The sequence below is a fragment of the Chroicocephalus ridibundus genome, chromosome 4, assembly GCF_963924245.1.
Source record: "Chroicocephalus ridibundus chromosome 4, bChrRid1.1, whole genome shotgun sequence".
Lineage (NCBI taxonomy): Eukaryota > Metazoa > Chordata > Aves > Charadriiformes > Laridae > Chroicocephalus > Chroicocephalus ridibundus.
This window is the reverse complement of record NC_086287.1, coordinates 73,960,664-73,976,035: the sequence shown is the minus strand read 5'-3', so window position 1 is coordinate 73,976,035 and position 15,372 is coordinate 73,960,664. Positions and strand designations below refer to the sequence as shown.

Here is a 15,372-nt window from a genome sequence, read left to right as displayed (position 1 = left end):
CTCTGGGCCTTGCCTGCTGTTAGTAATCCAGAGGTAACTTCAGCTCAGGAGGGTTACTTCGCAATGCCTTTCATTATCACGTTATCTCTATAAGAACTTGGCATCTTCCAGACATGGCTCAGAAGGCCTTGAGGAGGGATGGGGAAGACAGGAGCATACAGACAGCATGCTCTCCATTGGTACTCCCTCTGGAAACAAGACGAAACCCTCTGCAAACTACAGAGGAGGTTCTGTCCACGTTTTCCCCAGTTCCTCCTAGATCTGAACACCTTTCTGAGACCCTGCTGGCTATTTTAACAGAACCTTGGCCTCCCGGTCTCTGTATGATATATCAGCCACAAAGGCCATCTCCCAGCCCCATATCTTAATCCCAGCTTCAATTTAATCTCTGCTGCAAAAAGCCACAGAAGTGGAGTCTTTAAAGCCTCATCTACCTTCGGGGGGAAAAAATAAATATACGAGTTGGCTCTAAGAGCAGATGGTGTCTGGAGGAAATTATGATAATTAAGTTTCAGAGTTGTAGATTTCCAAGGGACTACTTCACTCCAGCACCAGCGCTCTAGGCCAGCGCAGCAGTTATTAAAATTGTAAGTTTCACCACATTTTATTAATTGCTAATTACTGCTTCATTACTTCCACTCATGCTCCCGAGACGGCTGCTGTGGCAGGTTCCTTCAGGAAGCAGTTCGGGTCACTTCAAAACTGCACAGAGTGGTGTGATGAGTAAAGTCCGTTATTGAAAGCTAAATAGGTGGTTCTCAGCCAGTACATGTGCTTGGCCCCAAACCTGTTACACATGCTAAACAATTTTTTTTTTCCAGGATCACACTAGAGGACTCAGAACAGGCTTGTAACTTCTGTGCCAGCTCCACTTTAGCAAACCCCACTGTCCCAGCATCCAGCCTAAGGGGCAACAGTCATCCTGACCCCTCTGTGACCCACTGAAAAACGCATCAGACTGAACTTCACGCTGGAGTTCAGTCCTCTTCCTCCTCAAACTGCCCCTCGGATGTCTGCTCGAGTACAGTGCGGATCTGGTCTCCGTTTTCTGATGCAGAGCAGTGATACTCAATCCACATGGAAGGTGCGGGAACCAAAAGCTGGACAATATCCAGAGCTTTGAACAGGTTTCCAAGTCTGAAAAACGTATTTAAGTACAGAACTTTCACAAAACTACTCACCTAATTAAAGAACCAAACCACTTACATGAATATAAATTTATGGGCTTATACTACCCTGTTTCATAATGGAAACAAAGCCAATTTAGGTTTTATTCAGCACCAGTGCTATAAACTGTGCATCTTAGGCATAACTGTACTTCTCTATAAATCTAAATTTCATTAACAGCCTGAAATCAATTACTTTGTGATTTATAGTTGAGGCCATAGTACTGACAGTTATTAAACACCGAGCCTGCTCCGGTATTTCCACGCAAAGTGCCAGCTCACCCTAGTTGAGGGCGATCCCGCAGGGCAGAGGCAAGTTTTTGAACTAGCTCTCCTCTTACTCCCAGTAAGCATACTGGATGGGTATGGATCCGGGTCCCTTGCAGTTGGCACTAACACTCAACACCAGTTCTAAGAGGTGCAGGGCTGCAATGCGTTTTTCAGGCGCGACAGCAAGCCTCCACCGCTGAACATCACCATTTCTACCCAGCCAGGAGTCTTACAGCCATCCCAGTCTAGGCGCACTGATCCCAAACTACTCATCTACTCCATGCAGAGCTCTACGTATTGTCCTGCGCAACTTGCGGAGTGGTTTTATTCAAGTTACATCGCTGGGTACCTTCCATCGGCACTGTGGCAGTAACGAGGGCAGGGAGCTCAGCAGCTCAGACGTCCCCCGTGGATTCAGATGTCCCCAGCAGCAGCAGCCCTGCCCTGCGCCCCCGCTCCTCCGCCAAACGCTCGTCCATCAGAGAGCATCGTTATTCGAGGGAGCGTGTAGCTATTCAGCAGCCACCTTGGAGCTGAGTTTAATTGTGACCCCAAGACAGATTTCATTACATTTCAACTCAGCAGCGCTGAGTTGTGCTCCATCATCAACCCGGGGCAGTCAACTGATTATAAAGCAAGTATTTAATCACCTTAACTCTCTTGAGACTTAAATTAAGGCACTTCGCCACCACAGCCCCTTCGTTCCTTAGTCTAATTGAGGTTTCATTACCAACTGGCTCAATTGTTTTGCGGCACAGGTACCTGACAGCTTAGGACCTAGGGGTACCTCCGCATGAGCTTTCATTTAGACCGGGCAGCAACCATCCATTCATCTCTTCGCTACACAGATAATGATCTCTGCCTTCAGCAACAAATAAGATTTGAATATTGATCCACTACTTCTCTCCGCTGTCCCCCAATTTAGATAAATCAATTCGCCAACAAGTGACAGCCATTCCTCTCCGCTATCCCCCAATTTAGATAAATCTATTCGCCAACAAGTGACAGTCAACCTCATTTAATAAGGCATTATGAAGATGCACTTTAACAGATGCGTTCGAGTTTCCTACGGAGGAAAAATATTGTTTTAATAAAAGGGGCCACCGACTGTGGTGCACTAGTTCAAACATGAGTTGTATTACAGGTAAAATTTCATGTCCCAAGTCTCGCTGAGGACCTGACTAACACAATAAAAGAGAATTTGCTAAATATCTGTTCAGCCAGGGAGAAAACTGATTTGCTTTGTGCTCAGTGATTTGGCTCAGCTTTCAACACCAACTATTTAAATTCAAGAACTGGCAGGTATGCTAGCATATTAAGCTCTATCAAAATTCAAATAAGATTTATAATCAACATAATGTAGTGCCTAAATTGACTTTAAGGACCGAAGAAGTCACATATGCAGCTTTTAAGGTCTGTAGCAGCAAAATGAAGACATCTACATTTCCCCTTCACTTTCTAATCTGCCATTTCACATGTTTTTAGGCACTGATTTTATACTGTTATGCTGGGAATGCAAACATTTCATAGACTTGTTTATGAGTTTGAATACAGCTCTGAGCATGAGCATTTCCCTATAATTCAGTAAAACCACTTTCCACCAAGATCAACCTGACAATCCTAACAGGCTCTTCCAACCCAGCCCCCCATTTCAAAGACCATTCACTTCCAAAGTCCTGACATCCCCTGAAGTCCACTTTGACATTAACAGCCAATGCTTAACAGCCTAGACCTTCACCGAAATCAAGCAAGACAGCACCACCCTGCATTTCCGCATAGATTCAACAGCGCTTCTAGTTTAAAGATTTCCCCAACACACTCCTACCAGCTAGAAGGAAATTAAGGTATCTGAACAGTATATATTTCTTGTGCCATCGCATACCTCTAGCACACAGAATGATCTTCCCCAGCACTCTGATTTGGAGTTCGCTTCCAAAGAGAAAGGCAACGAGGGGGGAAGAAAACAAACCCAAACATTAGCATTAATAATTGCAATCAAAATTAGTTAGCAAGCAGTCTCAAGACAAATGGGACAGCCAAGCCAAAGACAATCAGCTGGAACCCTTGTCAGCACCACGGAGCCAACCCTGAGGAATATGGCACACTGCTTTTTCTTAATAACACCATTCAGGGAAGGCAAGCACTTAGAACGAAAACATTTGGGTAAGGATTAATAGTAGACTTTGCAGACAAAAGTACAGTGTATAACAGCCTTGTCCTACCAGCGCGGCTGTCACAGCCAGGAGAAACCGACAATCCTCAAGACAAAATCCTTGCTGTTAAAGTAGGTTACAGCAACCACGCGAGGGGACGTAAAGCTCGGTGACAAGGGCAAAGGAGGCCCTCCTACACACTGCTTTGACCACGTCCGCAGCTGAATTCTCTCTCTTTGAACTGGTAAGCTGCAAAGGTAAAGACAGTTAAAGAGCAAGAAGCAACCACCCCACCCCTCCCCAGGGAGCAGGCCCTGTATCCTTCATTCATTAAGGATCCAAACAGCAAGATGAGGGAACCGTGGCTCCAAAAAAATGAAATATTAAACCTCCCCAGACTTCTCCCTGTTGTTCTTCGTTGTTTTGTTCCATGTTTGGGTAAAGAAACACATAATTAGCAACATTTAAAACCTAAAATAAAATACTTTATTTTCTCCAAATAACATTTATTTTCCTTTCCTTTTTTTTTAAAAAAAAAAAAAAAGGTCTTCTTAACACTCATTTGCAGACCAAATGAAAATATGCACTAGCCGTGTAAACCAACATCCCTTCATCTACTTCGAAAAAAAACCATATATACATCCTTCCAAACAAGAGCACACACGGATTAGTCACAAAGCAAAAGCTTCAAGGCTGTACAATCCTGGGGGTTTCCACGCGTGCAAACATGAGCGTACCCGTGTGTACAAGAAAGGCAGCACCCAACTGGTAAACTGTTTGTTCAGGTGGTTATGCCTCAAAGCTTTTTTTTTTTTTTTAAGAATTTTTAGCAAGGTAATTCTAGCAAATCCCGTCAGCTGCATCTTCTACTGGCGTCTCCTGGCTGGTGGAAAAGTTTCCTACATTTAAACATCTCCTAAAAATCCTTCTTGTTATAGGAGCCGACAGCCACTGGCTAATTCTTTTAGCAAATTTCATTCTTAAGACTTGAAATCAGCCCTGGACCCATAACGAGTCACAAGAGAGGGCTCGACGGTGATCCAAATTATTGCCTAAAGAGCAAGCAATGAAGAGCCACGGGCTGAGCGCATTTCTGGCATAAACAGCTCCATTCGATCCCTCTGTCAAGTGACTGAAGTGCACAAAGAAGTGGAACGAAGGATATCAGCATGGCAGTCATGAAAATAGCTGCACGAATGAGGTGGAAAAACCATTACCAGACTTTGGCAAGGAAATTTTAATCTCAGCCCGCGCTCACTGAAGTGCTAAAAAAAAAAAAAAAAAACACAAAAACCACAAAACCCAAGAACCTGATATTCAAAAGCTACAAACTGAAATTTAGAGGCTCTGGTTTACAAGTGGGAAATGCGGACAAGTACCGATAAACAAACGCATTTCATACCACCCAAAATGGTGAGACAAGTTAGGCAGGATTTCCCCCACTCAAAATTAACATGCTGAAAATCAACCATCAATTAAAGAGATGTGAAAAGACAGTTTTTAGGGATGATAACAGGAGGCTACAAGGCTCTGAGGCTTTGACTTACTGGTCAACCCGTGCCCCCAGTGAATCAAGGATTCCATGTTACTCTGCATCCTAAAGCATGGCCAGAAACCAAGGTATGTTTATCTTTTCTCCTACTTTCTAGGCAGGCAATATTAATCTCTTCCCGTTAAGTCCCAAGTTGTTTTTTCCTAACAGAATACAATTCTGCTACATATTCTACTTTTACAACTAGTAATTTGATAGATCCAGCTTAAATTAAGATGAATAGACACCAATTAGTACCACTTTAATAGACCAACGGATTTCATACCGTAAATCTCATTATGTTTTGTAGAAATTAAATTGGAAAGCCAGCGGCAAGAACACATACAATCTGTGCACATCCAAGTGAATCTAAATACAATACAAGATTAGGAAAAATAAGTAGCAAGTCTCTTAACTTTAATGGAACTCAATTTAAATAAAATAAATCGCCATTTTCACTTAGTGGAGTACCCAATTCATTCAGCCCTCACACAACTCATTTCAAAAACATTATGCTGGCTTACAACAAAAGAACCAAGAAGTTTCAGAGAAATAACGTACCTCATAGCTAATCGTTGGGCCTAAACATTGGCCCTTCATTGGAAGCCTGCAACAGCAGGGCTGCAAAACTAAATTTACCTCACGCTTGCATCAATCTCCATCACATCATAATCAACTTTTTCTCTCTCCACCCCCTCGATTTTCCCCCTGTGTGAAACCTGGAGCTCCTAATTATGAAAGCCAATACCCAGTTCATCTTCAAACAGGTTAAAAAAAAAAAAAACAAAACACAACTTAAAAGCAGCCAGGATACTGAGACACTTCATCCGGCGTCACCCAAAAATCAAATCAAATTGGCCAAAACCTGACAGCCTCGATGAAGATGGGAGTCATCACACCCTCTCCACAAAGGTTAATACATTCTTCCCGTGCATTCTTACATGTTCCAAAAGTCACAACAGAAATTAAGTGTCACTTCTCTCAAACTAGCCTTTGGTCTGAAGACAGCCCAGACAATGCAGGATTCTCACAATTACAAGGACAAGTGTCATTCCTAACTTTGAAACTCCTGCCATTAAGACAACAACCATAATAAAAAAGACCCCTCCCAAAGCACGTCCTTTCTTTTAAGCTACTGTCAAAGTATCTCTCCTGTCATCTCCCCATGTCTGCCAACAAACAAAAAAAGCTCCAGAGCAAATCAGGCATCAGGATCCACAGCACACTGGATTTCCTTCGCTTTAGAGATCCAGCTTTCCACCGGAGAGCTTGCACAGTTTTTTGGGGTACTTCCAGACAGATGGATTCTGTTTCCCCACAAGCTCAGTCTAGTATACCTCAAAGCATACAGTCTTAACTCCCCCAAAGCTTTGTGGCCATCTAAAATGTTTTCTCCTAAAAATAAATGAAAAAAAAAAAAAAAAAGGACACTGATGATGCAGGGAATGATGGGATAGGAGGAATCTCAAGTAAGTCTGCACAGTTCCTCAGGCGTACAGAACAGACTGAGGAAAGCCTGAAAAAAAAAAAATAAATGCATTTTCTCTCACAGTCCGCCAGTCACCTCAAGATTTTACGTCACCTATAAAATAATAATTTAAAAAAAAAAATCTTTGACTGATGTTAGTAAGGAAAAACCCAAGTTATTTAAGTACCTACTAGATGAGATGCTTCCGGCTACTCGTGCTTCCATGGCAGAATACCACAGTGCAAGCACACCCGTGCACTTGAAATATCTCATTTACCCCTGCTTTAAGAGGAGTCTCTCCAAATGCTTCAGCTCAGAGGGAGTTTCAGACACATTAATCGCCCCTGAAACAGTGGCGGAGACAGAGGGCTGTCTTTGGTGGACAGTATCTTTAGCCTGCTTTTCCTTTCAGAGAAAGAAGGCTTTTACAGGTGATCTTTGATACGGTCTCATCATCCGTTCTTCCACAATATTTCTTTCCCCCCCTTCTTTGTTCTGGTTTTCCGCATTTCTTTTTTAATCCTCGATGAAATTCATCCGCGGCCCTGCCTGCACTCTTGAGTTCACAGCTTCAAAACTGATTTACGGGAGAAGCTCTTAGTGCACGTATCTCCCAGTCTGTAGCCTCTGTTCCTTTCCTTCCTGGTCTGAGAGGGGAAGCATGACTCAGCTCACAGCAAAAAGAGCAAGTTCATTTAAGTAAATTAAAATGGACAGTGACCAATCCCAGAAGCTTTTCTTTAGGCTGCTTCTATTTATGTCCAACTGTGTAAGGCAATATTTTTTTTTACAACATGTTATGAATTAGTCAGACCTGAGCCATCAACTCATTCACCTATCAAATTCTTAAGTAAAAAAAATGAACTGTTACAGGCATTCCACTCTGCCCCGATCAAGGTGGCAAGAAAGCCTATTGAATGTGCAGCGCCCCCAGACAAAACAGTTTTTCATCAGTGCTTTTAATCCCTTACCAGTAATCAATTACCCTTCAAGCTCCCACATTATGTAATTAGAGGTGCTTCCAGAAGGTGACTGGCAATTCATCAGACTGTATTTTCCTTCTAACTCCACTTTTTCAGCCTTTTTCTAAAAGTCCTTGCACATATCATCAGCAAAGCCATTTTTCCTTTAAACATCATTTCTCCCTCTGAGCAGGCTTTTCCATCTAAACTACAAACTTAAATGTTAATGCACACAAGTTAGGCCTCAAAATTCAGCTCTCCAAGGAGCAATATGGAAAATAAAATCTGACTCCCTTAAAGGAACAGTCCGTTACCAATTTCAACATTTGTATCCCTAAGGGGAACGAACTGAAATCTTAATCATACTTTCCCAAAGTTATCACATTATTTCTTCAGCTTAATGCTCCTCCAGCGGTACCCAAAGCATTTCTTATACACAAAGCTGTGCATGATCATGTTTTTAGCCTGAAAAACATTTGCAGTTCCTCGTTATTAGCCGCTGCCATAGATGCGAGTCTTCACTTTCACTCAGGAGTCTCAAATTATTTTAAGGAGGACCCACTTAAAAATAAAGTTACAACAGCCCATCCATTGATGGGGAGGCAAAGCTATACAATAACCTGTCAAAAACCATACAGCCTGCTGCTGTTTGCATAAATAAAATTAAAAGCGAAGAGCATCTTTCCCTGGACACCTCTGCTGCTGCTTAGGGGCAGTCATTTTTAACCCAGCCTTTGCAAGACAGTTGTCTGCTCACAAGATGCTCATCCCTCAAGTCTTCTGTCAGGCTTCCCAAACTGCTGAGTGTTCTGGCCCAAACTTCAACATTTCAGCTTCTACAAACCCAGGGAGAGGACGCAGGTGTGTCAAAACCCCCACATCTTGCTCCGCAGAAGAGGGCTGACGTCACACAACAAGGGTCCCCCATCATCTGGTCCAATGTAACAGGTATAAAGCACCGTAACACCTCTCACCATGAAGGCCGCAGCTCTGACCCAGGTGGTACGCATAGAAATTTGCTCAGGGAGAGCTGTGAGAGAGGAGAAATAGTTTCTCCCCCTCAGTCAGTGTCCCTTCCAAGTCCCCCACACCTGAGATTAAGCCTCAGGTTCCCAGACGACCAGCCAATATGGCACAAGCGGCACCAATAGCTCAAAACATCCTCCCAAGGCTAACAATGTCACACCAAGCTTTTACAGTAACGTTACCTTCACATTAACAATGTTTTTATCACCTGCTACCTGCCTGTGAAACAAGGTCTAGCAGCAGCAACGCGCTCGATTCTAGAATTATCTTAAAGTGAAATATTGCTAGTCATCTGCTGCTGCTTGGCTTGCACAATCAAGTGGAGCTGTCTCTTTGCAATGGCTGTGTTTAAATCCCACAAGAACTCCAACAGCTTGCCCTGGAGGAGAACCTCCATGGGCACAAACTGCAAAACCTGCTGGGGAGAGTCCGTGTCTAACAAAGAGCTCATTAGTTTATTCAGGTGCTGCAGATACTCAACAACCAGATTCGGGAGGCCTCGGTAGCCAACGCACAGCAAAGCGGCACTAGTCCTTAAGAGCTCCTGGGAGGTCGGACAAGCAAACGTGATGCATCTGAAACAGCAGTGCAGTATGAAGACCAGGCCAGCTGTGAAGCGCGTAAAACAAGAGAGAATAGGCAAAATCAACGCATCTCCCACTGTAAGCTGGTTCAACGCATGCAGAACACGCTCCAAAAGCTGCTGCTGGTACTTTGGTTCTCCATCATAAAGCAAAGAGAAGCTGAAAGCCAGAAGTGTGGCCGAGTCCAGAAGCTTTACTTCCATACCAGGTTGGCTTTCAGTATCACAGAGGGATGGAAAGCCCACCACAAGGCACTTGAAGTGGTCACTGCATCTTTCATTTAGGACTTCCTGATGACACCTGGAAAGATCGGAGACTTCTGCCAACATCAGTTCCCCAGGAAGAACTTCACACGAGTGACAAGTCTGCAGCATTTGTTTGTTTTTCAGCCTCCCCCCCACCAATTCTTTCATAGCTTCATTAAGATTTTCCAAGACTTGACCATCACAAAATGGAGAACACTTTACCACCGGTAGTCTTTTTCCTTCCAAGATGTACCACAAGCTACACTCCAGGTTAGAAGATGATCCTTCCAAGATGCACATTTTACCAGCATTATTAAAACTATGTTCTTCAGCCCAGTGATTAAAATAGCCCTTTGCCACTTTATCATTCCATGTGAGGGTTTCCAGCATCTTCCTTTCATTGTACGTACTAAAATATTTGTTTCTTTGCCCAAACCATTTTGCATTCATGCTGCAACCGGTCTGAGATTTCTTGACAAGCCAGTTACTTCTGGCAATGGGTTTCATATGAAGTCTTTGCATGAAGAACTCTACTGCACAGTCTCTTAACTTGTTCAGTTTCGCCTGCTCCGCTTCTTCCATGCGCTCAAAGAGATGGAGGTTCTCAGAGATGGTCTCCACCTGGCGCTTGTGGAAGAACACACAACACTCTTCGTGTATTTTAAGAAAAGATTCTGGTAGCGTATGCTGGGGAAAAAGTGCTTTGTTGACCATTTCTGTTCCAAAGTTCTGTATCATCTTAGAAAGCAGCAGATGAATGCTTTCTCTGCCCATATAGCGAAGACAAATCACATAGGCTTCCGAGTTTCCAGCTTTGCTAGTGGCTGGCTTAAAGACATGGACCTCCTCAAAAGCGCAGTTTAGCAAAAAGAGCAGATTGGTAGAACAGTGTTCAAACAGCGTGAACATCTTCAAAACAAAGGATCCTCCAGTGCCCAGGATCATTAAAGCGGTGACTGTTTCACAGTAATGAAGGGGTGAGACGAGAGCCTCCTGTTCACCTGGGTTTCCCTGGCAATCAAAGCTGCCATCAGCAGTTACCAAGTGAACTGTGGCCATATTGCTTACAAAGTTCTGAAGTCCAGTTAGATGTTTCAACGTCATCACATCACCAGTGTTATCTGGGCCAAAGTACCACCAAGGCAACGTATTTGCTATAAGACGGTCATCCATGATCATCATCAGGGTGTCATTTGCTTCATGGTAGGGGTTTAGAGTGTTAGCGACCCAATTCCAGTCGCAAGGGACATGGTGGGATTTCAAGTAGTGATTGAGGCTGGCTATAAAAGCTCCGGGAGCTTCGCAGAGGTGGACAGAATTCAGTTCTCCGCCCTGAAGAGCTTCTTCGGGGAGAAGAGGAAAACTGCAGAGGATCTCGTGAAACTTGCACCAGGCCTGGGTGCACAGCTCCGCGTTCACAGATTTCTTCACATGATTAATTATTTTCCCTGCTTTATTGGTAAACGAGGTGTGCTGATGCCATTCATCCAGGTTCTTATCGCTCAGTTGATTCTTCACTTCATTCATCGAGTCCTTCAGAGCCAGGAGCGAGTTGATTTCCTCGTGATCGCATGTAAAAGCGTCACCGGGATCTGGCAGCTTCCATTCGTTATTCACAGGCTTAGTGTAAGTAAACTTCTTTGCAAAGAGCTTCTCAATTTCAGAAAGAATTTCAGGACTGAACTTTTCAAGGTTTGTAGTCTGGTCAACGTAAGGCTTCTTACATTTGTTCATTCTTGGATTGATTCACAACCTGGAGGACAAGCAGGGGAGAAGAAAAAGGGTCACTCTGATCATAAGTGTATATAAATAAGCAAAGCTTTTTTTTTTTTTTGAATAAAAATCTCTTCTGCTGTATTCTAGAATGAGAGAGAGAAATGTTTCACAGAATCACATACCCACAAGGAAAAAAGAAGCGAGGACTACCCTGAATAAGGCTATTTGGGAATGAGGAGGTTCACAGGTTCAAGCACCCTTCGTGCTACTTACATAGAAAGTGAAGAAAAGTTGGCTGCTGCTTTGGCTTTTCACTGACCTCTGAACACTCCACTCAGGTCTAAACAGCTAAATACAAATATCTCTCTCAGCCACAAAAGAGAACATACCACAAGCTACACAAATTAAACAAGCGGCCCAGAAATCTTTTCATCTGATTATGGCAGTATTTAGAATCATAGAATAGTCTGGGCTGGAAGGGACCTTAAAGACAACAGCTAACCCTCACACCTCTTCCACCCCACCCAGCGCGATGCTGGGAGAGCCCCTCACAGCTGGCAGGCCCCGGTAACAGCCCCTACGCTGCAGAGACTCTGCAGAGAGGTTTAACGCTCGCCTGCAAAACCCCTTTGCTGTGCTCAAGCATTGCAGCTCTCTGCCAGGCCACTGCAAATCCTTATGCCTCGCTTTCCCTACTGGAAAAACAGTGATAAATCCAAAGCGAGAAGAGACTTTCTCCCGTCCGTGGTCAATGCTAACTCGTGCGTGATGTTAAAGTAGGATGTAGTGCAAAGTGTTGTGCTCTGCGTGGATAGACACAGACTAACAGGAGCATACGCCGCACCGAGCTGACGATTCTGCTGCCATCTGCTTCAGCGCACAGCACGAAGCACGCAGGGCAGAAGTTTGGTTCGCTAACCAGAAATCAGCCAGCCAGCAATCTATTCAAAATGAAGATGTTCATTTAAGCAAAACAATTTAATCAAAATTACCGCAAGAAACAGGAAATCCATCAGCATTATCATTTCAACCATCCCCCAAACCATCCCATTCCCTCAGAAGCAAAACACAATTATCTCAAGCATAACAAAAAAGTTTTGTGGGAAAAAAGTATCAGATTAAAACTGAAAGGGTCGAGAAACTTTGGAAGCAGACAACACAAAGTATGGCCAACTTAAACACTTTACCCTTCCCCTTGAATCCACGCAGCACCTCAGGCCACTGCCCCACGACCACAGCTGTCTCCTCTCGTAACCACCAGCCTGCTGAGGAGCGGCACGTCCTTATATACACACAGATGACATTTCATCTTTCATTTCCCCAATCTGACCGCCTTCCAGCAAGCACATTTAGTTTCACTTTCCTTTATGCAGATGTATTTTCGCTTTAATCCAGTCATTTCTCACTATGGGTGCTGAGAAGAAGGGGAAAACAGAGGGAAACACAGCACAGCCACTGTGGCCTGAACTAGTTTTACTTCATTTTTAAATACCAACTGTGAGCATGGCATTTTAATTACAACTCACGCCAGCAAATCCCCAAACCAGCTCTCCTCCAAAGCATAACAAGGAAACAGGCTTTTTCTTTTGTGCAATCATTTCCAGTCCCCATCGACCTGGACTCGATTCAAACCTGCCGAAGAGCTCCGGGCTCCTCCCCACCCCGCAGCCCTTCACACACCCCAGCGCCGGCGGAGGGCCGGCCCTTCCCGGCAGCCCGTCCCGCCACACGGTGGGGGCTCACAGGGGCGCCGCTCCCCAGGGAAAACCCGCTTTCCCCTTCCCGCGGTACAGCCCGTCGCCCCGCTCCACAGCGCGGCCCGTCCGCCCCGCCTCCGTCCCGGCCTTGCGTAGAGGCGCCACCCGACCGAGGCGCCTCCCCGCGCCGCCCGCTCGCTACGCGAGGCCGCGGCTCCCGCGCGGCCTAGAGGAGCCCCCGCTCTTACCCGGCGGCGGCGGCGAGGAAGGCCCAGCCCCCTCGCTCCGCGGCCTCGCCCCGGCCGCTCCCTCCGCCCTGCCCTCTCCTCAGCGGGCCCCACCCCGTACCAGGAGGGCTTTTACTTTTCTTTTTTTTAAATAAATTTCAGCAAAGGGAGGTCTGGGGTGACACAACATGGCTGTTACTAATGGGAGGGGGTTCAGAGAGCAACGAGGCCCCACGCTGGCCAAGCGAAGGCTGCTGGGGCAGGGCAGGAGGCAGGTCACTTCAAGGCCATGTCAGTCACAGCAATGTTCAAAGAGCAAAGTTAAAAGTTTATCCAGAAGTTTGGGTTGGGGCATCGCAGAAGGTACCTGACCTTGAATGGGATGTAAAACAAAACTGCGCGTCTTACATGTTCTTTTGCAGTCACTGACTTAGACATAACAAAAAAATAAAACTTCTGGACCAAATTTGAGCCAAAAGCATACCCCAAACTAACCTTGTGTAATTATAACACTAAAATACACACCCCTTTGTGAATAATGAACATGCTAATCAGGTAACCTCCCTAAATGTTTTAAACACAATCTTAGGTGCATATGTATAGTAAGGAGTGGCAAATTAATCTTTATTGACCCATCAGCTGTATTTTATCATTATAAACATTGGGCAGTTTGAAACATGAGGTGCTGCTGGCTGTTGTTAAATGCCCAGCACCCAATTCTGCAGAATTGAAATAAAAACAAATATCTTGACTCAGTGTGTAGACTGGCTTTTGCACACCCAGTGAAGAGCCCTCATTTAGGGACAACATCAGGAGCTAAAAAGCAGGCTGCTTTTCACCAAAAAAGCCTTCCTCATTTGAGCTGGCTTGATTCTGCAGGGGGCGAGCAAAGGAGCCATCTCCCAGCAGTACTACAGCCTGCAGTACTACAAAAGAAATAAAAAACATTTCTAGAAGTTATTCAGCTAGCACTTAAACACAATAATACTTACAGGTTGTTCAGAGGAAGAAAGCTTTGTTACGACCAGCTAGCAACCTGTTGGAGAGGAAGGGCCGGAGCTCAGAGCATCTTTTTGCCTAAAGAGTTGGGGCTTCTGCCCTGCAGAGCCAGATGCGGCTGACCAAGGAGCAGCTCCAGGGTAAAGCACCATCGTCTCCCAGCCCTGTGGATGCCACATCTCAGCACATGCTCTCCAGGACGGCCTCTGTCTCTGGAGTCAGCAGTGATGCTCCTCAAGGGTTCGCTGTGGCCTCTGTAACCCACAAGCAGACACTTAAGATGGCTCTTGCACATGGTAATTGTAATAAATAGAATCATGTTTGTTAATCAAATCAGGCTTTCTTAAAGGCTGGTGAAAAATTACAATGTTTCGACTCTTCACATACTTAAATCACAGGTATTCTGTGTGCTGTCTGGGGCGCTTTGACACCTCAAGGCCTAAATCACAGGCATCTGGTGTGCTTTAACACTTGAAAGGGAAGAGCTAAGTTGTGCAATAAGCTGAAAAGAGTCTCCCCAAGGACACTGATAAAGATGAGGAGCCTTCAGCCTCACGACCGCCAGGAGGTGGGACAAGACCGACCCCCTAGCAACACGTCGCTCAGACACAGAATATACCAGGATTGACACATATACGGGAACCAGAAGAGTATATAATCAGCTACTTTTGGGAAGTGGGTGTGCGCCATTGGCGGAGCAAAGACTCCCCGGCCGCCCAGCACTGTTTTGCTTGCTGCCGCTTGCTTAATAAACTAATTTGATTAGTTGGACTGGTTCCTGTCAATTATTGGGCCACAATCTATAACAGTAATGCACTTTGATGCCCTTTCTAAATCCCCAGGAGACTTGTTACACCCAGTTGGGTTAGCAGGGGACAAGAACCTTGAAATATTAGCAGAGCAATAAGGAGCAGAATCAAGCATCCATTGCCAGTGACCCCGGAAACACGCAAGCAGAGGCAGGAAGGTCAAAGCAAATTAATTACTACAGCAGACAAAGGGTGCAAGCTGCTCTTAAGGCTTTAAATATTGTGGGGATTTTCCTATATGCAGGTTAGGAAAGAAGGCACTCGCCAGCCCATTTGGGAACAAGCAGCCAACAATGTAGCATGAGTTAGCAGAAATCCTTTGGCTTTAGTGCCAGGTTTGCTGCTATTCAGTTTTGCACTCTCACATATTTCTCCTTGATGAGGCACAATCCAGCCCTAAGCCAGAATTAGTTTTAGCACAGTAGTTCAGTGCTAGAAGTACGTACAAGGAATTCCAGAATTTATACAACTAGGGAAAATTTTGGTAGAAGGTAGGTAATTGGGGGAAAAGCTTAACAT

The 15,372-nt window shown here is 44.9% G+C and overlaps 1 protein-coding gene across 3 annotated transcripts; it reads right to left on the bottom strand.

Annotated features, from left to right (window-relative positions):
- Nucleotides 1–4,033: 4,033 nt before the first annotated feature.
- On the bottom strand, nucleotides 4,034–13,134 carry CMTR2 (cap methyltransferase 2). 3 transcript variants are annotated; one of them, XM_063334128.1, is made up of 2 exons: nucleotides 13,067–13,134; nucleotides 4,034–11,158 (listed from the first exon to the last, which is right to left on the bottom strand). In XM_063334128.1, exon 2 carries the CDS (start codon nucleotides 11,137–11,139, stop codon nucleotides 8,845–8,847), a length of 2,295 nt encoding a protein of 764 aa, XP_063190198.1. In that variant the 5' UTR covers nucleotides 11,140–11,158; nucleotides 13,067–13,134; the 3' UTR covers nucleotides 4,034–8,844. The 3 variants fall into 3 exon arrangements, with proteins under 3 accessions (XP_063190198.1, XP_063190197.1, XP_063190199.1); XM_063334127.1 differs by lacking the exon at nucleotides 13,067–13,134 and adding an exon at nucleotides 12,309–12,751; XM_063334129.1 differs by lacking the exon at nucleotides 13,067–13,134 and adding an exon at nucleotides 11,395–11,426.
- Nucleotides 13,135–15,372: the final 2,238 nt, after the last annotated feature.